The sequence below is a fragment of the Nematostella vectensis genome, chromosome 13 (assembly GCF_932526225.1).
Source record: "Nematostella vectensis chromosome 13, jaNemVect1.1, whole genome shotgun sequence".
Lineage (NCBI taxonomy): Eukaryota > Metazoa > Cnidaria > Anthozoa > Actiniaria > Edwardsiidae > Nematostella > Nematostella vectensis.
In genome coordinates, this window is record NC_064046.1 from 13,755,745 (window position 1) to 13,781,270 (window position 25,526).

Genomic DNA, 25,526 nt, shown 5'->3' on the forward strand with positions numbered 1-25,526 from the left:
TAAATTTGTCAAAGTATTGGAGAACCCTCAATATTTCGAGCCCTGCTGGCACTGGACAATGACTGATGATGATTATTGTTATCAATCATTCATATGAATATCATCATTACTTTCAGTATGGTGATGATGCTAATAAAGATAATTATTGTCATTAACATGCTTATGATGATGATGATGAAAATATTAATGATGATTACCATCAGGGAAAGATGATGATGGTGATTATGATGATGCGACTGCATGATTCAAATGATACAAAAACTTGTGTTTATAAAATGGTGACCAAGAAGGCACCACTAGTATAACTCTTATAATGCTGGTGATTGTATTGATATGACAGTAGCTGCAGTGATGATGATAGAAGAAAGGGGCAATCACCTTGTAGTATGCTCTCCAGAGTCTCAGCGATTGACCCTCCTTCACAGACACTCTCATCTTTTAGCATTTTTTTCTGTACATCTAGTACAAAATAGTAAGAAAGTAAACTTGTAAAGAAAGTTGGACCCAAAGGTCTGTCTATTGGTAGTCACAGGGGGAGGAGCGGCAATCAGAGCGAACTCCTGAATGATCCCTCAAAGCAAAAACGCTCCTAACACTCGTGGAATTGCCTTGACAGATATATGGAAAGTTAATAGCCTACAGTCTTAAAATGAGGAGAACCAATTGAAGCAAATGAGGCAAAGAAAGAAGAAGAAAAAAGAAATGGGTGAAAGAAAGAAAACTGACAGGAAAAAAAATTTCAAAAGGATAAGGCAAACAAGAGCAGTAGACAGGAACAGAGAGAATCAATGTACAGGAAGATAAACGAAAAGGTGTGTTAGGGGGGGGGGGGGGGTGGAGAGATTGAATATCTAGAAGAAAGGAGGAATATCTAGAGGATAGGAGGAATATCTAGAGGATAGGAGGAATATTTAGAGGATAGATAGGAGGAAAGAAAGAGTAAGAACAGGGACAGGAATGAAGGAAAAAGCAAGATCTGGACAAGGATAATCTGCTTTATTTCTTGATTCTTAATAGAGCTGTAACAAAAAAGGGCAATTATAATTTAAGATTAGAGAAAGCATTAATGCTCGCATTGTGTACTACAAACAGATTGAGTGAATTTGTATCTGTGAAGCATTTGAATAATGTTAGGCATTAGCAGCCAGTATATGTGACCATTTTACCTGTAATTCAGTATCACTGGAATGGGTAATTAATAAATGAATTATTATTATTATTGTTGTTGTTGTTGTTGCTGTTGTTGTTGTTGTTGTAATTATTATTATTATTATTATAAATAAGCAAAGAAAATATTGAGTCAAGCAAAGGAAAAAGAGATGGGAGTGAGGGAAATGGAAAAGTGGAGGGAGTGGAATGAAAAGAGGACTAAAAGTGGAGGAAGAGGAGGGGAAGGGGGGGGGGGAGCAAAAGGAAAAGTGAAGGTTACCGCTTAGTGTGTCTAGGGCATCCAGAAAGGTCTCCAGGTTTTCCTTGACAAATGCAAGTGGGCCTGTCGCTCGACGGGATTCCTCATGCTTGAAGTACCTCAGTCCATTACGCAGAGTGTCAAACCTGCAACCATAAAATATAACTTTTCATTGTCATCCAAGGGATAATTTGCTGAGAGGGAACAGGGAGTTCAGGGGCGGATACAGAGGGGTGGATTGGGTGGATATACACCCCCTTTTTGAGTAGAAAAAATGAAAAATCACATTGTTTAAAGAAAATAAATGTTTGATGGACAGGAGGTACTGTCCATGTTCCTTTGCCTGCTTGTATTTGCTGACGTGACATATCCAATTCAGCATGAATTACTGTGACCTTCCATGTGAAGAACCACTGGATCAGTTAAAAGCCGTCTACCCGGCCATTATCCACCCCCCCCCATTTTGAAATTCTGAAAAACTCTTGCGATTATTGCTTTCACCTAACCTAAATACAAAGTCAGGTTCGGAGAGGACTGGGGCTTTTTACGAGCACTAAACAGGCTATGGTTACACAGTACCGTTCAAATGTTTCTAGACTTGAAAGCTACGATCCCAAGGGTTTTTCAACAAGGCAAAAATATGGGGGAAGCATAAGGGGAGGAGCATGGAAAATTTTGTTCCACCTGAAGGGGGTGGCAACTAATTTTATCCCTTAATTTTATCAAAATCCTTACGCCTCCCTCGCCTCGGATAATAAATGAACTTTCCCAATCAATGGAAATCTAACATCACTGATATCGCAATAGGGAGTGTAGCAAAAGGAGCTTTGATATGATACAGGAACTTGGCTCTATGGCTATGTGGGCTTGTCATGAATGACTTCAATATTGATGAAGTAGATCTAATTAGATGAAATGAGGATAATAAGCATATATAGCTAGAACTTAAAAATGAAATAAATAGTCATTAAATTTAATCCTTTCATAAATCAGACGTTTGACGTCATACAAGCGTGTTCAAGAACGCCCCACCATAGCCGAATTCGATGTTGCGCGACCACAAAGAATTCGAATCCATTTCATGTATATAGCGCGTATTCAAACTTAAAATTGTGACCAAACAAGTCCCTTGCTGTGTGCAGTAAAATGGTTCATGACGCGACAAAACGGAACTCGGAAAGGACAAGCACAGATTGAGGAAACGTTAGCGTTAATATAGCGCGCGCTCGTGCTTTCGTCGAGTTTGTAAGCAAGCTGGCTGAGACTAACAGTTTTTTTTTCTTCCTACTTCAGTTGGCTACATTTTACACTTTCTTTGGAATAGACACTTTCTCCTTTTAACCAAAATACTCCTGTAATGAACCAATTGGAAATAAGCCCGTGTGATAAAAACGCTTCACTGTCGCGTTATTGTGTTTATAGGAGGATCATTTAATAAAATAAAATATCCAACATTTGCGAGTAAAATATAAAAGACAACTGCATATCATGCGGAAAACATTTGTTGCCAATAAAAAAACGCGAGAGCAATTCCATGGCGACAAAATGCGCATTAACTTTTCATTAACTTTTATCGAGTCTCGTGGGTCAACACCGCCCACGAAGGCACGAGAGAAAGAAAAAATGCCATACAACAGCGTCAACAAATCGGTGAAAAACATCGGGCACCATGTTGTGTCAGATGCTTTTGGTAGCTCGCTAACATTTTATTTGCACTAAATGGACTGTGGTCACCGGAAAGCCATGCCAGCACTAATCAGGTGCGTTGCTGCTTACATTTAAGATTGACAGTCGTATCGTCGCACTATCATAAGCATTTCTTTGCACGCATAAGAAAATTGATTGGTCGAGGGTTCTTTTATAATTGAACGATACGATCTTTTTTTGGCGAGACAAGGATTTTGGATTGTTGGCGACTGAATAGCATTTCTCATCGATATTCATTGGCAACTATTTATTTCACTCACAATTTCACTGATTCAATCGAGTCATTCAAATATGTGCTTTGAACAATAATCTTATCACCATAATTTTCAAAATCCAGACAGTTTTTCTCTGGTAAAATCGAAACTCGCCCACCATCCGGGACATAGGATTACGTCATGACATACGGGAACGCGATTTTGCAGGTGATGGTCGGCTTTTGGCGAACTGAGCAGATGGTGGTCAAAAGGATACTTCAAAATGCCGTATAATTGTTCAGTGCAAGGCTGCTCAAACCGGTCCAGTCGAGACAGACAGAAGTCTTACTTCAGAATCCCGAGATGTGTCTCCCATAAAAGCGTACGATTGAGGGAAGTGACACTTCGTCGGCGGGAAAAATGGCTAAAAAACCTCGCCGGCTCGACGAAGTTGATTGCTTCGCCACATGCGCGGGTTTGCAGTGACCACTTTGTCAAAGGTTCGATAATCAAGAGCTCTTTTATTCACCCGACTAAACAACCTTACTGTATACTAACATAGTGAAACTCTTATACATTTACCAGTTATGACATTTAGTCGTCTTACGGGATTTTGGAGAAAGCGCGGTTTGTACTTTTGTATGTGTTTGTGTGGTGATTGTTGTTATGTTAATGTCACGGTTTTGTCACGCTTTATGCTTAAGATCAATAAGAGACCTGCATCTCTATTATCATGGCTGTTCATTAGTTCCATAGGAGTATTTGATCACCAAAAAACAATGCGTAAAACAATGTCGAGATTTATTGAAAACCCACATTTCGGATTCTGGTGGGGGCGTTAAGATGTTTTTTTTTTCTTCGCATTTGAGTATAACTTGGTAAAATATTTATAGAGTTTTTGTAGACGCGATAGGAGAAAGAGGGTTCCCCGATGGACAAGATATCGATATTATGAAGGGAAAGCTGATTAAACAATCGAAGGCATTTTTCTAATCAAAGTGTAAACAAACATAGCCTAATCAACGTAGAGACAGGTAAAGTTATGTTTATCTTTTTGACATGGAAATATTTATACCTTTAAACATTGATTAGTTCCCAAGCTGAGATTTAAAAGCTATGTCTCTTGCGCTAAAATATCCAACTCGTTGTTTATGTTAAGACACCAGAGCAAACCAAAAATATATTTTCCAAAACAAAGTTCTCCAAACCGGAAATGTTATCTTCAATCGTGGGACCGTTTGGGTCTGATTATTACGTAACTTCCGCTCTCAATCCGGGCATTTGAATTCTCACTTGACGGGCAAGAGGTTAGCGAGAAGTGGAAGCCGTCGCCATCGCCATATGGTTCCTTCGTCTGCTCGCCAAAAATGCCGGATATTTGCACGGTCCTGAGCTGTTCGAATCGCTCGAATAGAGAGCGGGATAGGCGCTATTTCCGAATCCCAAAAGTCGTGGAGCACAAAGGGAAACGATATCAAGATATGACGCGGAAGAGAAGAGAGAGATGGCTGGCGAATCTGAACGTGTCGTCTCTCTCAGCGCACGCCCGAGTCTGCAGCGATCACTTTGTAAAAGGTTCGTTTCTGCAAAGAACTTGATCGTAAAATGAAACTTTCTAATACTGTTATAATGCTCACGTAATTCAGAAGCCTCAAACTGTCCGCCGAGCGCAGACAAAACAATTCGAATTCCTTGAAATCGAAGCACTGATCGGCTAAGAGTTACTTGTGACTTTCAGCTGGCGCGTGATATGCTAGATGGAATTTATAACATTTCGAACATGTGATCTTGAGTTATAACACTCATAATAACCTTCTTCTTATTAACACAGTCCTTATTATTGGTTTATAAGCGGCGATCGCTGTGATTACGAGTACGAGACGCCCGGATTCCCATCACATAGGCTGTTCCGTGTATATATTTCACAGTATGTAAATTCGATATGGGTGCTCTTGGTCGCATCATGTCACGCGAGTCACGCAAGAGTCAAGATCTCCGCCATAACATCCCCATCACGTCGCGATATGGATAGATTCTATTACTGATAAACTACTCTAACAAGTAAACTCATACTGGGAAGGGAAATTCTCTTAGTCGCTCAGTTTGCCGGGATGACCATGGAGAGGTCAGTAGGCGTTCCGGTGTCACGCTAAGAGGTTTAGTCACGCTAAGAGGTTTAGTCACGCTCATCGTAGGAGGTAATACGTTTACAAAGAGCAAACGATTGCTTTATCCAACTCAGTCCGGTTAGGAGCTTTTACAAATGTTATGTCGTTGTTCTATATACCATACTTCGTGAATACGCCAATTTCCAAAAAAAAATGTGTGTGAAATGGCAAGTACCTCCGCTGCTTATATGGGTATTATTATTTGTACGATTATTTGAGTAAACTTATCGTATGTATTCTCCATAATTCGCTACATTCAGCACAAATATGACCTGTAGCAATAGTATCTGCATCAGATCCGCCATTTGAGGATAACTATAGTGTTTTCCATAAGCACTTACTGCATAAACAGCGCTCGCTCCACTAAATTTACGGTATGAAATCGTATACTTTTATACAAGTGGAACTCGGTTTGCTGGGATCCTCGGGAGCCAAAAAATGGGAGTTAACGGACAGTTTAATTTTAAGATTAGAAATTAGAATAATAGCATCGAAAGATCTGAGATTTTCGAGTAAGCGAAACACGGTTCTATAGCGTTATTTGAGGCGTCTTATTAAGGTGACCCTTACTCAAGCAAGACCCAAGGAGTCAAGATCTTGAACCAGAATACACTACATAATAAACCACACAACACTGGTATTCGACTCTTAATTGTCGTCTTTTTTTTTTTAACTTTTTAGCCAGACTTTTTTAGGGTAGATTTTTTTAGTCGACTTCATTCAGTCACTGTTGCATCATCTTGCCCTCCATTAACTATGATCTTGCAAAGTAGGGGTTTAGTGTTATTTAAAAAAGCTCGAAAACATTATGCGGAATAACTTCGGGATTTATCAAATAAACGTCTTTTTTTAACATATATTTTTTCAGCATTTAGCGACTAAGCTCATCCTGAGTTTAGTACAATAATCTGCAATTTGTTTCACTAAAATTGTTTTTTTAAATTTTTTGTCGCATTTTCTTGCATTTTCTAATACAACTCCACGAGCTACCCCTTTAGGAAGTAATTCTTTCGGAATAATATTCTCTCTATACCGGTATAACATCATTTTAAGTTAACCTCTTGTATATTGTGCTCCAATAGGTTTTCCTGGCAACGTTTTTGATGAGAACGATGTCGACTGGGCACCAACGCTAAAACTTGGTGATGAGTCGAAACCGGATAAACCGGTTCCAAAAAGCACCCGAAAGAGACCCGACGAAAGTCCGAAGGATGCTCGAACGACACACGACACAAAACCGAAAACACGAAACCAGAAAACCGCAACATCAAAAGCTACAGATCCAAAACCTGTAAAAGCCACAGATCAAAAGCCTTCAAAAGTCGCGGAACAAAAGAGTAAGGCCAAGCCAACAATAACAAAGAAGCCGACAGAAGCAGTGCAAAAGAAAGTAAAATCAGAAAAAATCGAACCTGAAACTAAGATTACCAAATCAGAAAAGACAACAAAAACCCACCAAACCGAAGCGAAACCAAAAGAAACCAAACCACCCCAGAAACGAAAACTCTCCGAGGAAGACCAACCACAAGATAACGAAAACGACAGAGAGTCGAAAATTGCCCGAATAGACGAAAACACGACGGAAATTAAAAAGCCATCGCCGAAACCTCGATATGAGGATTTGTGGCCGAAAACGAGAGAAAGAGAGGCCGAGGTTTTCCTTGACATGCAGAAAGTTATTCGTATTGAAGTGTCAAGAAGTGACATGGGAGACGGGCCCCTGGACTTCAATGGTAATGATCGCTTTCTTTCATCCTTCTTTTCCAACCTTATACTCACCCGATATAGTCCCCTCCAGGGTACAGCCCTTGTTCATATTTGAGAGGACATATTAAAGAGCATTTGAATTATCGAAGTGGCTAAATGCCCGACAGTCGAAAAAGGTTCTCAATAAAAAATACCCAACAGTATTCAATTTGTACAAATATCCAAGTAAATTATTCAAGGTATTCTGTTATTTTATTTTTTATGTGAAAGAGCAAGCGATTCCGAAGTTAATTATTATTCTTTTCCCTCCCTTCCCTGCTATTTCTTCCTTTCCTCTTCTTGTGCCCAAGTGCATCACTTGTGCAGGAGCGGTCATTTCTTATAAAGGATCCTCAAATACTAGATTTCCCTGCGTATGATATCTTTGCCTGTGTACTTTCGTCCCTGCCACTCTATCTTGATGCCAATATATCTATTCCCCTTTCTGATTATTCGTTTCTCTTTTGCAGGTCGTTTAAAGCAACGACCCAAAGAAATGCAGTCTGTTGCATGTCAGACAGACTTGACTTCCCAGGAGATACAGTCTTTGGAGGATGAACTAAGTAAAGTCAAACAACAACTGTACATTCTCGAGATGAAAACAATGCGATCCAACAGATCTAAAGTGGATTCATCTAGGTTAATTACCTGAGTATAAGCTTACTTCTTTGACCCGTGCATTAAACAACAAACATTGTATATAACGAATGCATCTTATATGAGACTTCAGTGAGACTTCACCTGACAACTCTTTGCTCAGTTTTAGGCGCATTCTATTACGTTTGAATATGGCAAATATACGCAACATCATGGTATACAAATAACGTTGTTGGTGCAAATAGCGAATAGCAAAATGGCAGTTCAGACGCGGCGTTCAGGTATTACCTATTTCTAAGAATAAGAATGATAATTAAACAAATGGCAATAAGTAAACAAAATGACAATAAGTAAACAAATGTTAATAATTTATTGCAATTCGTAGAAATATAAAACTACAGCCGTATGTTTGACTAGTAGAACTGCCATTTGAATTTGCTTTTTGAGCTGACCATGTCTTGTAACATAGGTACAGTACATCAGCCTATAGAATGTACAGTACATTAGCCTATAGAAGGTACAGTACATCAGCCTATAGAATGTACAGTACATCAGCCTATAGAATGTACAGTACATTAGCCTATAGAAGGTACAGTACATCAGCCTATAGAATGTACAGTACATTAGCCTATAGAAGGTACAGTACATTAGCCTATAGAAGGTACAGTACATTAGCCTATAGAAGGTACAGTACATTAGCCTATAGAAGGTACAGTACATTAGCCTATAGAAGGTACAGTACATTAGCCTATAGAAGGTACAGTACATTAGCCTATAGAAGGTACAGTACATTAGCCTATAGAAGGTACAGTACATTAGCCTATAGAAGGTACAGTACATTAGCCTATAGAAGGTACAGTACATTAGCCTATAGAATGTAAAGTACATCAGCCTATAGAAGGAACAGTACATTAGCCTATAGAAGGTACAGTACATCAGCCTATAGAAGGTACAGTACATCAGCCTATAGAAGGTACAGTACATTAGCCTATAGAAGGTACAGTACATTAGCCTATAGAATGTACAGTACATCAGCCTATAGAATGTAAAGTACATTAGCCTATAGAAGGTACAGTACATTAGCCTATAGAAGGTACAGTACATTAGCCTATAGAAGGTACAGTACATTAGCCTATAGAAGGTACAGTACATTAGCCTATAGAATGTACAGTACATTAGCCTATAGAAGGTACAGTACATTAGCCTATAGAATGTACAGTACATTAGCCTATAGAAGGTACAGTACATTAGCCTATAGAATGTACAGTACATTAGCCTATAGAAGGTACAGTACATTAGCCTATAGAAGGGTTTAAGCCAGGGGAAAAAGGGGCATCCAAACAGATATTTTAATAACAACAGCTGTACAATCGCGGTTTCTTTGTGACCAAGGGCTTGCACATACCTTGTGACCTCCACCACCACACCACCCCACACAAATTACGTACACATTAGCTGTATTGACATTCAATCAGAAGCATAAGAATTATGTCTAGATGAGCAAAGGCCAAATTAATTCAACAACACGTGCCTTGCATAAGTTCTTATGTTTTTGTTTTGCTCATTTACAAATGAAAGTTTGAAACAGAATTTATTTCAGCAACGCCCACATGGCGTATAGTTATTAAGAGAGCAGATGAACTTAATGATACGGCTTTTATTGCAGCAGCAACAATAGATCCGAATTTTCGAACATCGACATTTGTATGTGGCATTTAAGCTATTAAAAAGTCATTGAAAAAGATGTGGATTTCCCAAAAAAATTTCCTCTGAGGATCATTTGAGAATTTGTTACGTGATTCCTTTGCAGTAGGTTGCTGAACAGAATCTTAGAACAGTTTTTTTAATAATTTTATATAAAACCGAAATTAATGGAAAATATCAGATACATGTAACCAGTAATTTTTTTTTCTTGTAGCAGCAGCCAGCGTGTGGTAGTTGTAAATATGTGTAGATAAACATTTTTAGAAACAAATACTGTATATGCATTTTTATATTATAAAAATGTGTGTTTATATTATAAAAATAATGTTTTTTTTGCTCAATTATGGTTTAAATGATCTTAATAAAAATTATCCTTTCAAATATAGGTTGGGGTATTGAAAAAACACTGTTATGCATCAACATTTTAAGGGGTACCTGGTGTCACTGTGCTTTTCCAGCAGAAACCAGTCGGGGTTGAAGTTCTCAGCAAGAATATTCCCACTTCCTAAAAAGCCCAATAATATTCAATCATTTGCGACAGTACAAGAAGAATCCCTGTAGTAAAACCAGTACAATTAAGTGAAAACAACAACTGGCTTATAACCGCCCAGTAGGAGCATCTTCGAAGGGGAGGGGGGGCGCAGTGAGAAAGGGGTGTTAAAGAAGTGGAAGCAAGAACCCCCCCCCCCCCCGTTTTATTTGGGGGGGAGTGGGGTTGAGTCTGACTATGCAAGGAATTCAGCAATAATGTGAGGTGTGGAAAGTTGGGGGGATAGTTATGTTACAAGCGTTTCATGTGAACAAACCCAACGGATGATAACCTGACAATGTAGGGGGGAGACATGACGGAAAAACCTGGAAAACACGCAATTCCAGATAGAGAGGCTATAGGTTCCTTGTATTACGGACTGATTTTTAAAACACAAATAACGTGAGGCCGAAGTGCACATAACCAGATTTTGGCTTTTTAAGATAATTTGTCCTTGATCATCATTGCCCTGTGTGTATCAGCTTAGGGACGAAAAGCTCAAATTTCAGTGACACTTACAAAAAGTCGCATCAATTTTAAAAAAGTCGCACTTGATATTTTGTTTGCTATAAGTTATTAATTAATCAGAAAAATTTTCCGCCTTATTCAATGTGAAATAGGCTTATTTGAAGCGTCATGTCACGTTTTTCCGTCATGTCATGTTAACAAACTCAAGGGATGATAACCTGACAATAAGGGGTGGGGGGAGGGTGGGCAGGGGAGAATAAGGCTGGGGCAGTGTCAAGAATGTGACTTGTGAAAAAAAAACCTAGGGGGAGGGACAGGGGAGTTGAGGTGTAGTGGGGTTAAGAGCGTTTAAGTTGGGGAAAAAATTGTGTAAGGCAAGGGGGCGAAAAGCAGAGGGAGTTGGGGAGGTGATATAAATTTAAGTTGTCAATAAATAATCTTGATTTCAAGTCTTTCAGTCTTACCATGGAGATCATGGGGGTAGGGGTCAAGGGAAGATAGGACAAGGGGGGGGGGGGTGGTGCTGGTGATGTGCAAACAAACAAACCCTCTGGATATAAATCTTCTAGTTTGTCCTCTGGAATCTGGTAACTTCTGAAACAGAAAGCAAAAATTTATTTTCTTTCCTTTTTTTTTTTTTTGCAGCCATTTTTTATGTATGCCTAACCAAACATAGCAATAGTGACCCCTTAAGTATCTTGACCTACCCAGACACATCAGTAGCAATCCCTAGAGGATCTTGACCTACCCAAACACATCAGTAGTGATCCCTAGAGGATCTTGACCTACCCAAACACATCACTAGCAATCCCTAGAGGATCTTGGCCTACCCAAACACATCAGTAGTGATCCCTTGAGGATCTTGACCTACCCAAACACATCAGTAGCGATCCCTAGAGGATCTTGGCCTACCCAAACACATCAGTAGTGATCCCTTGAGGATCTTGACCTACCCAAACACATCAGTAGCGATCCCTAGAGGATCTTGACCTACCCAAACACATCAGTAGCGATCCCTAGAGGATCTTGACCTACCCAAACACATCAGTAGCAATCCCTAGAGGATCTTGACCTACCCAAACACATCAGTAGCAATCCCTAGAGGATCTTGGCCTACCCAAACACATCACTAGCAATCCCTAGAGGATCTTGGCCTACCAAACACATCACTAGCAATCCCTTGAGGATCTTGACCTACCCAAACACATCAGTAGCAATACCTAGAGGATCTTGGCCTACCCAGACACATCAGTAGCAATCCCTAGAGGATCTTGACCTACCCAAACACATCACTAGCAATCCCTAGAGGATCTTGGCCTACCCAAACACATCAGTAGTGATCCCTTGAGATCTTGACCTACCCAAAAACATCACTAGCAATCCCTAGAGGATCTTGACCTACCCAAACACATCAGTAGTGATCCCTAGAGGATCTTGGCCTACCCAAACACATCACTAGCAATCCCTAGAGGATCTTGACCTACCCAAACACATCAGTAGCAATCCCTAGAGGATCTTGACCTACCCAAACACATCAGTAGCAATCCCTAGAGGATCTTGACCTACCCAAACACATCACTAGCAATCCCTTGAGGATCTTGGCCTACCCAAACACATCAGTAGTGATCCCTTGAGATCTTGACCTACCCAAAAACATCACTAGCAATCCCTAGAGGATCTTGACCTACCCAAACACATCAGTAGTGATCCCTAGAGGATCTTGACCTACCCAAACACATCACTAGCAATCCCTAGAGGATCTTGGCCTACCCAAACACATCACTAGCAATCCCTAGAGGATCTTGGCCTACCCAAACACATCAGTAGTAATCCCTTGAGGATCTTGGCCTACCCAGACACATCACTGGCAATCCCTAGAGGATCTTGACCTACCCAAACACATCAGTAGCAATCCCTAGAGGACCTTGGCCTACCCAAACACATCAGTAGCAATCCCTAGAGGATCTTGGCCTACCCAGACACATCAGTAGCAATCCCTAGAGGATCTTGACCTACCCAAACACATCAGTAGCGATCCCTAGAGGATCTTGACCTACCCAAACACATCACTAGCAATCCCTAGAGGATCTTGGCCTACCCAAACACATCAGTAGTGATCCCTTGAGATCTTGACCTACCCAAAAACATCACTAGCAATCCCTAGAGGATCTTGACCTACCCAAACACATCAGTAGTGATCCCTAGAGGATCTTGACCTACCCAAACACATCAGTAGCAATCCCTTGAGGATCTTGGCCTACCCAAACACATCACTAGCAATCCCTAGGGGATCTTGGCCTACCCAAACACATCAGTAGCAATCCCTAGAGGACCTTGGCCTACCCAAACACATCAGTAGCAATCCCTAGAGGATCTTGGCCTACCCAGACACATCACTAGCGATCCCTAGAGGATCTTGACCTACCCAAACACATCACTAGCGATCCCTAGAGGATCTTGGCCTACCCAAACACATCACTAGCGATCCCTAGAGGATCTTGACCTACCCAAACACATCACTAGCGATCCCTAGAGGATCTTGGCCTACCCAAACACATCAGTAGTGATCCCTAGAGGATCTTGGCCTACCCATACACATCAGTAGTGATCCCTTGAGGATCTTGGCCTACCCTAACACATCAGTAGCAATCCCTAGGGGATCTTGGCCTACCCAGACACATCAGTAGCAATCCCTAGAGGATCTTGACCTACCCAAACACATCACTAGCGATCCCTAGAGGATCTTGGCCTACCCAAACACATCACTAGCGATCCCTAGAGGATCTTGACCTACCCAAACACATCACTAGCGATCCCTAGAGGATCTTGACCTACCCAAACACATCACTAGCGATCCCTAGAGGATCTTGGCCTACCCAAACACATCAGTAGTGATCCCTAGAGGATCTTGGCCTACCCATACACATCAGTAGTGATCCCTTGAGGATCTTGACCTACCCTAACACATCACTAGCAATCCCTAGAGGATCTTGGCCTACCCAAACACATCACTAGCGATCCCTAGAGGATCTTGACCTACCCAAACACATCACTAGCAATCCCTAGAGGATCTTGACCTACCCAAACACATCAGTAGTGATCCCTAGAGGATCTTGACCTACCCAAACACATCACTAGCAATCCCTTGAGGATCTTGGCCTACCCAAACACATCAGTAGCAATCCCTAGAGGATCTTGGCCTACCCAGAACATCAGTAGTGATCCCTAGAGGATCTTGACCTACCCAAACACATCAGTAGCAATCCCTTGAGGATCTTGACCTACCCAAACACATCACTAGCAATCCCTAGAGGATCTTGATGTATAGGTGGAGAGACAGGGCGGGTAGAGCCAGATGAAGTAACAAGCTCCTCAGCTTCTGCCTCTTCTATCCATACAGCAGACTCCCGCAGCGGGTCTACATAGGTGATAAAAAGGTGATTACGGTGTTAAAAATATGGAGGTTATAAAAAGTGAAGGTGTTAAAAAGGTGAAGGTGATAAAAAGGTGAAGGTGATAAAAAAGTTAAGGTGATAAAAAGATGAAGGTGATAAAAAGGTGAGTGTGATAAAAAAGTGAAGGTGATAAAAAAGCGAAGGTTATAAAAAGTGAAGGTGATAAATAGGTGAAGGTTATAAAAAAATGAAGGTGATAAAAAGATGAAGGTGATAAAAAGGTGAGGGTGATAAAAAAAGTGAAGGTTATAAAAAGTGAAGGTGATAAAAAAGTGAAGGTTATAAAAAAGTGAAGGTTATAAAAAAGTGAAGGTTATAAAAAAGTGAAGGTTATAAAAAAGTGAAGGTGATAAAAAGGTGAAGGTTATAAAAAGTGAAGGTTATAAAAAGTGAAGGTGATAAAAAAGTGAAGGTTATAAAAAAGTGAAGGTGATAAAAAGTGAAGGTGATAAAAAGTTGAAGGTTATAAAAAGTTGAAGGTTATAAAAAGGTGAAGGTGATAAAAAGTTGAAGGTTATAAAAAAGTGAAGGTTATAAAAAAGTGAAGGTGATAAAAAGTTGAAGGTTATAAAAAGTTGAAGGTTATAAAAAGGTGAAGGTTATAAAAAGGTGAAGGTGATAAAAAGATGAACAGGTGATAGAAAGATAAAGGATCTACAAAGATACAGTAATAGGAAACTTGCCTATATACTGTAAATGCCTATTGCCTATACAGTATGCCTTGCAATGCCTATTAGAACTGCTAGGATAAGATTGAAAGAAGGGGTTAGGCTTATTTTGTTGTGTTTATTTTGGCTTGTTAATGTTTCGCTCAAAAAGTCAAGTGATCAGTAGGTGCAAGTCCAGACAAGTACAGGGTTGTCCCTAAGGACAACTTGCCATCGCTAAAAACAAGATAAAGATCCCAGTGGAAATATATGAGTCCAAAACAACCTAAGATATAAAAGGGGGATATGTGTTATACTGTAAAGATACTTAATGTTTCTCACAAAGCAGACAAATAATTAAACATATCAGGCAGACTAAAGAGCCATACAAGCATAATATTGAAATAAAATACCTACTGTAACAGCTCCAATAAACCCTGAGGTGTTATTGTTTTTCTTTTTTTGACCCTACTTGTTATTTGCCCTACAAAAGGCTCTAAATAGTGTACTGTATATTCTTATATTTTCCTATTCTTAATTAATGTAACCCTACATTATGCTTGCCTTTATATAAACAATCACTTTTAGAAGGGGGCGAGGATGGGGGCAGAGCTTCTGCATTTTATAATTACCTGCCAAAACTGCAAGACTTTTGAACTGGATTGTGCAAGAACCAACTCCTCCTGACCTGGTCATTACAATGATATCTCCTTTTCCTGGTTTTGAAGGGCCAGTCCTAGCAATTATCTTACTGGGAGATTTGTAGTCTGCTGAAAGTAGGCAATTCGCTCCACAGATAGTCAAGCCTGTACAGCAACAGATTAAAAAAATTATGAAACATGAAAAAAAGACCTTTGGTTGATGATGGCTTTACAAAAACAACAACATATATATATACATAAGTTATTAAGTCCTGTTAAACTATTTGTAGTAAAATATATGTATTACATAGGTATTTATATGTATTATAGAGGTACTTTATAGTGAAAACAGCTATTTAAGACTAGTGAAAGCTAAACGACTAACTTATAAAGTATAAGTAAATGTAAGGTCAGAAGCTTTAGGCTAAATTGTTCAGATTACAAATTGAAAAAGGGAGAAAGTACATGCTTTACTCGTGAAGTACTTAAGTACATTAATGTATAGCTAGAGGACGAAGGAATCGTACATAAAACAGTATTCACAACAAATAAGCTTGGCTCACCAATGACATCTTTCGCGTTTATCCCAAGATTTTCTCCTCTTATAATAACTCTCTCGCCCGGTGGACCCTCAGCAGGAGAAATTCCTGTGACGGATGGCGCCGGACGCATTCTTATTGATATGCTACTACCCTAGCTCTAACTGTTATCCTTCATAAAGTCACCATCTTGTGTTTTAGTGTCACAGAGCAGCCATCTTGTTTGGGGTGTTGCTCTGATCTGGAAACTGGGACCGAGCATAGACCACAGGGGCCCCGCGTCGACAAGTATTTTTTGCTTACTGGCGGTGATGGAGAGCCCCCGTTGCTTAATGGGACGGGGGATTCCCGGAATTAGATCTCGCAAATCTGGCAAAAGAAAATCAAATTTTCGCTATTTACACCTCAAAAAAACCCCTAAAAATGCACTAATTAGCTCTTAAGAAATGGGTTAGAAGCTGCTGAGTGTTCCAGTTGTATCATGGCGTCGGGATTTAGCGAAGAGGGAGATAATTTTCGCCAACAACTCTTGGAAATCGACAATGGGCTTGGCAAAGAGGAACTTGAAAAGCTTATTTTCCTGTGCGAAAATTGCACGCCTGGTTTATCATCCTTAAACATCACAAGTGGACTTGGGCTGTTCAGAGAACTGCAGAATTGCAACAAGATAGGCCCAGGGAATGTACGGTTCCTCAAATGGCAGTTGTACGCGATCAAAAGGAACGACTTGGCATCGAAACTGGCCGATAAAAGTGAGTATTTTGAAAATTGTTCAACAAGCCATTGTTCAGTACTTTAAAAAAATGCAATATAGAAGAGCAGTTTTATTGTTATTGTTATATTTGAATAAAAAACGGTAACCATCAATAACCATCGGCAAGAGAAATCTGGTACTTTAAATGTAACGCTTTGATTTTCCCGATTCGTATGCTTCGTTTTGGTGAATCCTCCTTTTGATGACTACAGTATGGAATCAATATTGGGCCGGGGCCTTATATTTCGGCTTGATTGGGCCATAAGCTGTTCCATTAATCCATTAGCCTAATTTAAAAAAAAATCTATAAGTGACTGTAAGGTCACTTTTAGGTAATCGTTTCAAATGGGTCGACCATTATACAGGCGCATAACTCTAAACCTAACCCTAACCCTAACAGTAATCCTGGTTTTGGCAGTTGTTATATAGTATTTTCAAGCATTCAAGGGTTTGCTGAGGGTCAGTGCATATTCATAGACATCGTTTTAAAATGTATGATGGTTTATGATCTTTCAATGAGAAATGACCTATTGTTTACAGTTCCTGAATATTCCCTGAAAACAGATTACTGCTAGCAGCAGCGACCATCAATCTTTTGTGGGTTTACACAATAATATTGTTGCGTCTTTCCTGATTCAACAGTTCGGATCAAATCACGAGATTTAACTAATGAAACAAGACACAAATTTACTAAAAACAAGATGGCGTCGCTGCTCGCTCCCCTGTGTACTCACGCGCCCGTGAAGGCAAAAAAAGTTTTATTTTGTTGAAGGTGGTACATGGAACACCTTGCTCTACAAAAAAATACCTGGTATCCAAACCGGTGCCACTGGTCTATGTCCAATATAGCTGCCTACTAACTGTCTTTGAGCAGGAGAAGGAAAAATGGTACTTATAGATGGCAAGCCTGTGGTTGGTCCTTGGTCCAGGAGTTTTCAAGAAAATAAAAAAAAAATCCAATATTAATATCATATGTCATATACAAAAGATATGTACAAATTATAGACAATATAATTTGAATAAAAACTCCCCCTTTTCATCCTTGGGGACTGCAGTAACTGGAGCTCTGGAGAAAAATCCAACATTGTTATCATAGTTTAAAAGAGAGAAGTACTGAATGATTATAAAAAGAATATAATTTGAAAAAAACTCCCCTTTTTCATCCTTGGGAACTGCAAAGTTTACCTTGGGGACGAAATATCCGTTCAAAGCGGTTACTGCTTTACCGTATTCTTCCGCGGTGCCCGTTTCCTGCAAAGTTTCGAAGATTTCTTGCACATCCGGTCCAGCAAAGTGCAACAAGAGAGCCCTCCGACGCTGCTTCGTCGCATTTGACGCATCGGTATCAATAATGAGGCCTTTTCCATCTGCGTAGAGCTCGAAGGAGTTCAGCCAGCGTGTCCATCGTGTACCAAGGGTGGACGGGTCGGAAAAACAGTCGAATTTTGGCAACTTATTCGCTGATTCCGCCATAATAATCTCGCTATATCCTCGTCGCCAGTGTTGCGTCTTTCCTGATTCAACAGTTCGGATCAAACCACGAGATTTAACTCAATGAAACAAGACACAAATTTACTAAAAACAAGATGGCATCGCTGCTCGCTCCCCTGTGTACTCACGCGCCCATGTCTGGTGTGCGCTCGGCGCCAGGTCCACACGGCCAACTAGGCCACAGGCCTTTACAAACATAACAAATATGCATATTTTATCCAGTCACAATCTAGATAATTTTTTTCTAATAATGTAATGTAACAAACATTTGTTATTTTTTAACAGAAGAAACATTCAAAGATTCAAGTGTTCAAATAAATCAGAGGTAAGTCCAAAATTGCAATCTAAAGAAGGCTTCACTATGTACATTTGAATACTGAGCCTTCATCTTAATGTACTTCATATCCTTGTTCCCCTTTGTTATTATTTTATTTGTCCTTTTCTTATTCATCAGCATGGCATTTTAGGGTATACCTTCTGAACAACTCTAAATGCCATTATATTACAAAAGGAAGCTGTTAGAATTATTTCATTTGCTGCATCCAATAAAGATACTACTGTTTTTCATTTATAAATTCAATAGAAATCGGTTACATCCCCTCTTTCAGTTAAGTGATTACCCTCTATAATTATTGTTTGTTATTATTATTTAAGTGATCAACAAGTCAACTCCCCTATACAAGAAACAACACCTCAAAAGGTAAAGGTTGGTCTGTTTGTTTTCATTTTTATGTCTTGCATTGCCACTATTAATATACACCTCCATTATTATAAATACAGGCACTGTATGTTTATTTATATGTTTTATGAATGTCATCATAATAACAGATTTCATGGGATGTCCCCCAAATAATTCCAGAGCCTTACCCTTTTTTACTTCTTTATGGGGGCGTTTGTGGAAGACTTGCCTACCACCAAAAATTTAGAAAGTTCTACCCAACCCTCTCTTTAACTTTCCAGTTCTAGAAAATTATGAGAAACTTCATTTTTACTGCCAAGCATCATTTACCATTGAGTGGATATCACAGTATAAAAAAGAGTATAGCCTGACCTTCCCTATACGTCTAAGAATGGGCACATCCTCATTACCATAATTTACAACTCCCTCCCTTGCTGGACATTTAGGGGTTAGGGTTAGAGAGAGGTCATAATTGCTTTTTTTCAATCCTTTTTTCTTTTCTGTACAACTGTTATGTTACCAATTGATTTTAACGGTATCATCGAAACTGTAAAAATATTCTATTCTGTTTTTAGATTCTCGATGAGGACATTATCGATGAGCTTTTATCCCAAGGTTGGTAGATGAACAGTACTGATCATTAGGATGTACGTGGCATTGTATTGTCACATAGTCCTTTTTTTGCTGTTTCTTAGTACTTGACTCGATTAGTATTTACAATACAATTACATCGCAAGGGAAGTCATCCCGGCCAACAAAGACACTTCGAAAATTACTCCCTTGCTTGTGAATCCTATTTGTTATCTTTTTTTTAATCCACAGAGTCTCCGCCGATGCGTATTTTATTGCTGAGTGACAAGTGGCAAGCATGGGGGGAAAGTATCCCTGTCATCAACCGAGAAATGAGCTGTGCGCTCGCACAAACTGGTCACCAAGTCGCCTGTCTTGTTTTGAAAGCGACCGCAGTGGAAATAGAGGAAGCAAGATCCCATAACGTCAACCTTTTTACATGTGATGATGACAACAACATCTACAAGGGCAAGATTCAGTCAATGTATCACCACGAGACGTTTCCATTTGAGCCGGATTTGGTCGTAGGCCATGGTACACTCACAGGGCCACTAGCAGACCATTTTGCGAGCAGATTCTCGTGTCCTCGGGTGCATGTGTTCCACTGCGTCCCAGACGAAGGAGAGACGTTTGACGATCAGAGTATGGAGGAATGTGACGAGGTTACCCTTGCAAAAAGCGCAGACTTTACGGCCGCCATTGGTGTTTATTTGAAAGATAAATGGAACAGCGTACTCAATAAAGAGGTGTTTGAAATTATCCCAGGCCTACCCTCCTATGCTACCGCGAGGAACTCTATCGCCTCTCCGCAGTGCCGTTGTTTTGTAGCCACAAATCCTAACGCCCCAGATTCAAGTGGCCTTGATATAGCTGTATGGGCCCTCAACAATTGTAGAAGGTCCAAGCTTAAGTACAAAGCAACCCTGATTGTCCGAAACACGAACCCCAGCAGAACAGGAGAAGTAGAGAAGAAGGTACTGAAGATTCTGGAACAACACGACAAGGAGGGCGTCGAACTTAACTTCAAGAAGGCGTCTGACAGCAGGCAAGAGCTCGTAGACATCCAAGGGTCTACTATGTTTCTTTTGCCAGCACGACGCAGCCCATTTGGGGTGGCAGCATTAGATGCAATTGCAACAGGTATACCCGTGTTGATAAGCTCACAAAGTGGCTTAGCGTATTTGATCCGTCAATACTTTGACGAGAAGTATCACAGCTGCATCTTGGACGTCAAAGGTACAGAAGATCAGGAAAAAGCAGAGGATGCTGACAGCTGGGCAAGAGCTGTCAGCGATTTGTTTGAAGATCGGGAACACGCTTTCCTCTTTGCATCAGATTTCAAGAGCCAGTGGGAAAAAGCATTTTCTTGGAAAAGTACTATGGAGGTTTTTATGGCGAAACTATCCAAATCTGTAGAACGGCGACCGGTCTCCCCAACAAGCTTCAATAAAACCGCCGTGCCACGGATATCTGAGGAGGACAAGCAGTTGGTCGAAGAGATGTGCCTTTTTGACAAACGTCAAAAGTTTATTCTTTTTCTTTCTCCTGAGAACACCAAGGAGATGCAAGAAGCAGTTTACTTGGCTCAAGTTCGTTGGGCAGCTGTATTTGATTTTGACGTTAATACTGAGGAGACGGGTTTCCTAGCAGCGTGTGAAAGATATCTCGAGACGATGGGAAAGCCAGCTTGCCGAATGTTACCAAAGGAAGGAGAGCCCATCAGCATTCCCAATGGAACTCCATGGATCCTTGTAGAGGGGAACTCAGCAATTCAAGCGAATCCCAAGAGCAAAATTAACTGCTGGATCTCCAAGTTTTTTGAGCAATTGATGAAAAAGCACAGCCAAACAATCACCTTTGTCCTCGTATGGAGAAGTGACCCTAAAATGAAGAATCTCTGCAAGAAAGTGCGGGACATCTTTTGCATTGCCAGCGCATGTGAGGCCTTTAAGGACTCCAAGGTATTCATCCTGTCGACGTCCCCGGAAACAGACGGCCGCATTGATGACATTGCCGATGACTGGAAAACAGAAATCAAGCACACGACAGTTGAAGGCTTTTGCGGGGCTATTTTCAACGATGCCATATCGAAACCCAACAATCTTCAAGATCCAGACTTTTCCCTTCCCACAGATGAAGGCATGAAAGTGCTGCCAACATGGCTACGTTGGGTGGATTCGGAGATGGCCGTCCTTTACAGCTCTATAGGCATTTCTCCAGAGATGGGAAAGGACGATGCAAATCATTTCTACCGTGGTGGTAGGATATCATGGTACGCAATCGAGATGAATTATGCTGTCGAGAGAGAGTCATGGGAGAGGCTAAAAACGGAGATTAAAGAGAAGGTGAAATACTCTGGCGCGTCAAGACTGGTGTTTTCTCACCAAAGGGGAACTGGGGGTACTACATCTTCTAGGAAGATACTCTATGACCTTCGAAACGATTTCCCGTGTGTGTGCCTTAAAGCGATTAACACGCATACGCGGGAAGCAATAACCCAGCTTTGGAGATTCTGCCGCCGCCCCGTCATCGTCCTAGTAGACGTCAAGCAATCACCGGGAGAAGAGTATGAGATTGACATGCTGTTTGATAGCCTGTCAGATGAGAGAGTTTCCTGCCTGATCATTCAAGTGGCACATCGATACACCTCTCTGCGTGGGAAAGTAGAATTCCAGGAACCAAAAGTAAAGCCAGGAAACAAGCACACTGTGGCTGACACGTTGACCAGCCTGGAGGCTGATTGTTTTGTGGAAGTGTATAGCACTCAAAACAAAGAGAGGGCAGGCAATCTACGACATCATCGTCAAGAAAAGAAAGAGCTGCAGATTCCCTTCTACTACGCCCTGGTGGCATTTGAGCAGAGATTCGAGGGTCTTCGGCCTTTTGTCGCCGACTGTCTCGCTGGCCTTACCAAGAAACAGGAATCGGTTCTGGTGTTCATGGCAATGGCCCATTACTATGCACAGACCACTCTACCGGGGCCGCAATTCGCAAGAGCTTTAGGCATTTCAAAGCGTGCATGCCACAATCTTGAAGACTTTTTACCAGAGAAAATTCTTGATTTACTTATTGAAGAGGACGGATCTTGGTATTGTCGGCATAACCTAATCAGCAAAGAGATTTTGCGACAGCTGCTGAGTAGACCCTATGGCATCAACGAAGAAAACTGGAAAAATAAGCTTGCAGAAAAAGCTATCGATTTTGTCAAGCATATGGATGAGAAGACCTGTAGTGAGATGCTTATCATCCGAGATGATGATCATGCGAAGAACTTTTTCTCGGCGCTTGTGATGGATATCCCTGTCGACGAAGACGTCGTTAAAGTTTTTGAGGAGACAATCGCAGTTTTCCCAACAAACCCGTACTTCAAAGTACACCTTGGTCGGTATTACAGCAAAACAATGAAAAATGGTTTCAAAGATGCTATCAAATACACCAACGAAGGCATCCAGTGCGCAGCAGATTACAGAAGTCATGTCAGAAGTCGATTTACGCAAATGAAAGGGATGGTATACAAGCGTCATGTCCAGAATTTAATTTATGACCCTTCTTCCAAACTTGCAGACATAATCAGCTATGCAGAGAAAGGCATCGCCTCCTTTAAACGCGCTGTTAGTATTTGCCAAGAGCTATGCGAAGAGAACTACATCCCCCTTGTTGCAATGATGTGCCAAATCTTCAAGCATGTTGACAAGACGCAAGGAGGACTAGCCGAGTATCTGAGGTCATCATCAAGCCAAGAAAGTAAGTTTTTGTTGGACAGTCTGCTTGAAACTGCTGATGACCTCGAAATGGTGTCAGAAAGTGATCAGTACCCGCACTGGCGCCGACAACTCTACTCTTTCCAGATGGGAAAACACAAAGGAAAGTCATGTGAGCTGCTCAAGCTTTTCAAGGACTTTAAAGAATCTGGAAAGGCTAGTATTCCATCTGTTAACCGAGAAATCGTGCGAGTTTGGGTAGACCTTTGTTCGGAGAAGGGTGTACCCCTTGAAAGAGAAGCGGAGGAAATGATCCGCTTGCTAGATGAATCCTTGAAGCATCGTAGTCGAATTGACTCCACCATGCGACTGTGGATGAAGATTGCGCCCCATGTGCCGGTTGAGATCCACGTTGCAGAGGCAAAGGTTGGCGTATGGTGCTCGAATGACAAGTCAGTCTGGTCCTGCTTTTACTCCTACATCTTTTCTTGCATGAGAATTCTAGATGGGGGTAAGCACTATTATGACGAAGCAATGAGGAACAGCCACGAAGACCTGCTTGTTGCAGTGAGAAACATGCGACGCTACGACGTTGGCCGCATCAGACAACCGGACCGCCCCATCCTCTTTCTTGGCGATGGAAAGGGAATGAAGAAGCTTGTCACTCTAGATGCCCAGTCCTGGGACGTACGAAAGAGCCGCTCAATTGACATGAAGTACCTCGACAAGCTGCATCGCTACGAGGGTGTCATCAACAAAACTGACAAAACAAGTAAAAATGTAGGGGAGATATTAATGTCTTGTGATCTTGCTGTCTCATTCCGGCCTGATCTTTGCGAGCCACCATTGGTCGGAGAATCAAACTTGTATAAAAAAGTACACTTCTACATGGCGTTTAACTTTTTTGGCACGGAGGCCTACAACGTCAGGTTAATTGCTCAGTGACTTGAATGCTTGAACTTTATTTGGCGTACTCATTTCAACTAATATGGATTATAACCAAAACATGACTATATGGCGGTTTTGTACGTTTACCTTTCTCACAGGCTTGTAGAGCCAGATATACGGATGGATGTTAGTAAACGTTTTCGGAGCTAGCTCCTTCTTCAGACAGCGATAAAATAAAACACAATACATCTGCTCATATTTGCAAGTCAAAGTAGAGCTACGAGCCATAGCGCAGTGCAGACCAGCGATTCAAGACAAAGCAAATCGGACGATGTTAGACTAAGCTGGTTGCAACACAAAGACACAGGGTTCCCATCGCGGCGTTCTAGTAATCTGTACTCTCCCCACGTAAGGCTGCAGAAACTCTTACTGTTAAGTAGCAGATCGGCACGAGATGAGCTGGCGTTCAAGACACTCCCAGGACGTTGTCTCTCCCCTCGTTTCCTGCGGGTGCAGTGGCGGATACAGCAGGGGGGGGGGGGGGGGGGGTGAATATCCAACCCCCCTTTTTTAGTAAAAAAAATGAAAAGTCACTTTGTTTGAAGAAAATAAATGTCTGAGGGACGGGAGGTACTGTCCATGTGCTTTCGCCCGCTTGACTTTGCTGACGCGACAAATTGTTAGATCCATGTGATCTATCAAGAACCACTGGATCAGTAATTAGTCGTCTATCTGGCCATTATCAACCCCCCATTTGGAAATCTGGATCCGCCCCCGGAGTGACTATATCGTAGTATTCCTTTACAATGTAGGACATTTTAAATAGACCAGTTATTAAGTAGAATGGTTTTGGTTAGCGAAAGGTTATTTATTTGTCTTTTTAGAGTTACTTGCATGTTAGCTACGCAAACACAGTGATAATGGGACTTTCTTTTTAGACTAGTCTGTAACGGTAATGCCTGCCCTTTTGATTTTCTTTCCATTTGAGAAACTGGCTTTATGCCTTTTGAAGACCCGGCACAAATGGCGCAGGCATTAGTGACCACAAAGCAACTAAAATCGCTTATCAAGCAATACTGTCAGTGTTCTACAACATTCATTTATTATGATTATTTTTCTTAACCTTTACCATTGATAACGATTACACAACAGGGCTGGCCCCAAATTAAATGTGCCCGTACTTACGAGACATTGAATTTAAAGAAATACGATATGATAGCAAAAACATGTATGTACATTATACAGCTTTACCACAGTAAGTAGCAGCAGTTCCTAGCGGTTAGGAGATTGCGAAAGGAAGAGCATTTACAGCAGACAGACTTCCAGGAGTTAAAGTTAAGTTGCTAATGTCAAGAGGTATTAAAGTGGTTTTCATTAACCCGTGAAACAAAGTTTGATAGTCAAAGGGTAATAGTAAGTACAAAAAAATGAACAATTGAATCAGATCACAATAAGGTGTAATACGCTAAAGTGGAGTTCACGAGTTAATGAAAATCACTCTAGTAGTTAGCATTCTCAATGAACCAGCAAGGCTTACACTCCTTCTGTTTCGTTATAACAAGTCTTCACCAGCAAAGCTTTGTTTATCTCCCAAAATTAAAACAATACAGAGGGTAGAGCAATGAGAAAAATGTAAAATA

General features: G+C 40.9%; 3 protein-coding genes across 7 annotated transcripts in view; 2 read left to right on the forward strand and 1 right to left on the reverse strand.

Annotated features, from left to right (window-relative positions):
- Positions 1-16,060, reverse strand: part of LOC5503632 (exocyst complex component 2) — a 32,059-nt gene extending 15,999 nt beyond the window's left edge. Inside the window, exons 1-7 of one of the 3 annotated variants that reach the window (XM_048720952.1) lie at positions 15,828-16,060; positions 15,256-15,429; positions 13,807-13,939; positions 11,069-11,112; positions 9,960-10,029; positions 1,430-1,554; positions 379-459 (exon numbers count right to left, since the gene is read on the reverse strand). In XM_048720952.1, the coding sequence (XP_048576909.1) occupies positions 379-459; positions 1,430-1,554; positions 9,960-10,029; positions 11,069-11,112; positions 13,807-13,939; positions 15,256-15,429; positions 15,828-15,936 (736 nt within the window). In that variant the 5' untranslated portion in view covers positions 15,937-16,060. Of the gene's footprint in view, positions 1-378; positions 460-1,429; positions 1,555-9,959; positions 10,030-11,068; positions 11,116-11,310; positions 11,347-13,806; positions 13,940-15,255; positions 15,430-15,827 lie in introns of those variants that run through there. The other 2 variants (XM_048720951.1, XM_048720953.1) reach the window with 2 other exon arrangements.
- LOC5503636 (transcriptional regulator ATRX homolog) lies at positions 3,524-9,907 on the forward strand. 3 transcript variants are annotated; one of them, XR_007306331.1, is made up of 4 exons: positions 3,524-3,809; positions 6,560-7,210; positions 7,694-8,289; positions 8,410-9,907. XR_007306331.1 is itself a non-coding variant. In XM_048720954.1 (3 exons), the coding sequence occupies exons 1-3, from the start codon at positions 3,593-3,595 to the stop codon at positions 7,873-7,875; spliced, it is 1,050 nt and encodes a 349-aa protein (XP_048576911.1). In that variant the 5' UTR covers positions 3,524-3,592; the 3' UTR covers positions 7,876-9,907. The 3 variants fall into 3 exon arrangements, 2 of the variants coding, with proteins under 2 accessions (XP_048576911.1, XP_032227825.2); XM_048720954.1 differs by having other exon boundaries at positions 7,694-9,907; XM_032371934.2 differs by lacking the exon at positions 3,524-3,809 and adding an exon at positions 3,896-4,884 and having other exon boundaries at positions 7,694-9,907.
- A 68-nt stretch (positions 16,061-16,128) lies between the features above and the next one.
- Positions 16,129-24,120, forward strand: LOC5506860. Its single transcript, XM_032375311.2, has 5 exons — positions 16,129-16,555; positions 18,334-18,373; positions 18,703-18,748; positions 19,303-19,342; positions 19,550-24,120. The coding sequence occupies exons 1-5, from the start codon at positions 16,285-16,287 to the stop codon at positions 23,941-23,943; spliced, it is 4,791 nt and encodes a 1,596-aa protein (XP_032231202.2). The 5' UTR covers positions 16,129-16,284; the 3' UTR covers positions 23,944-24,120.
- Positions 24,121-25,526: the final 1,406 nt, after the last annotated feature.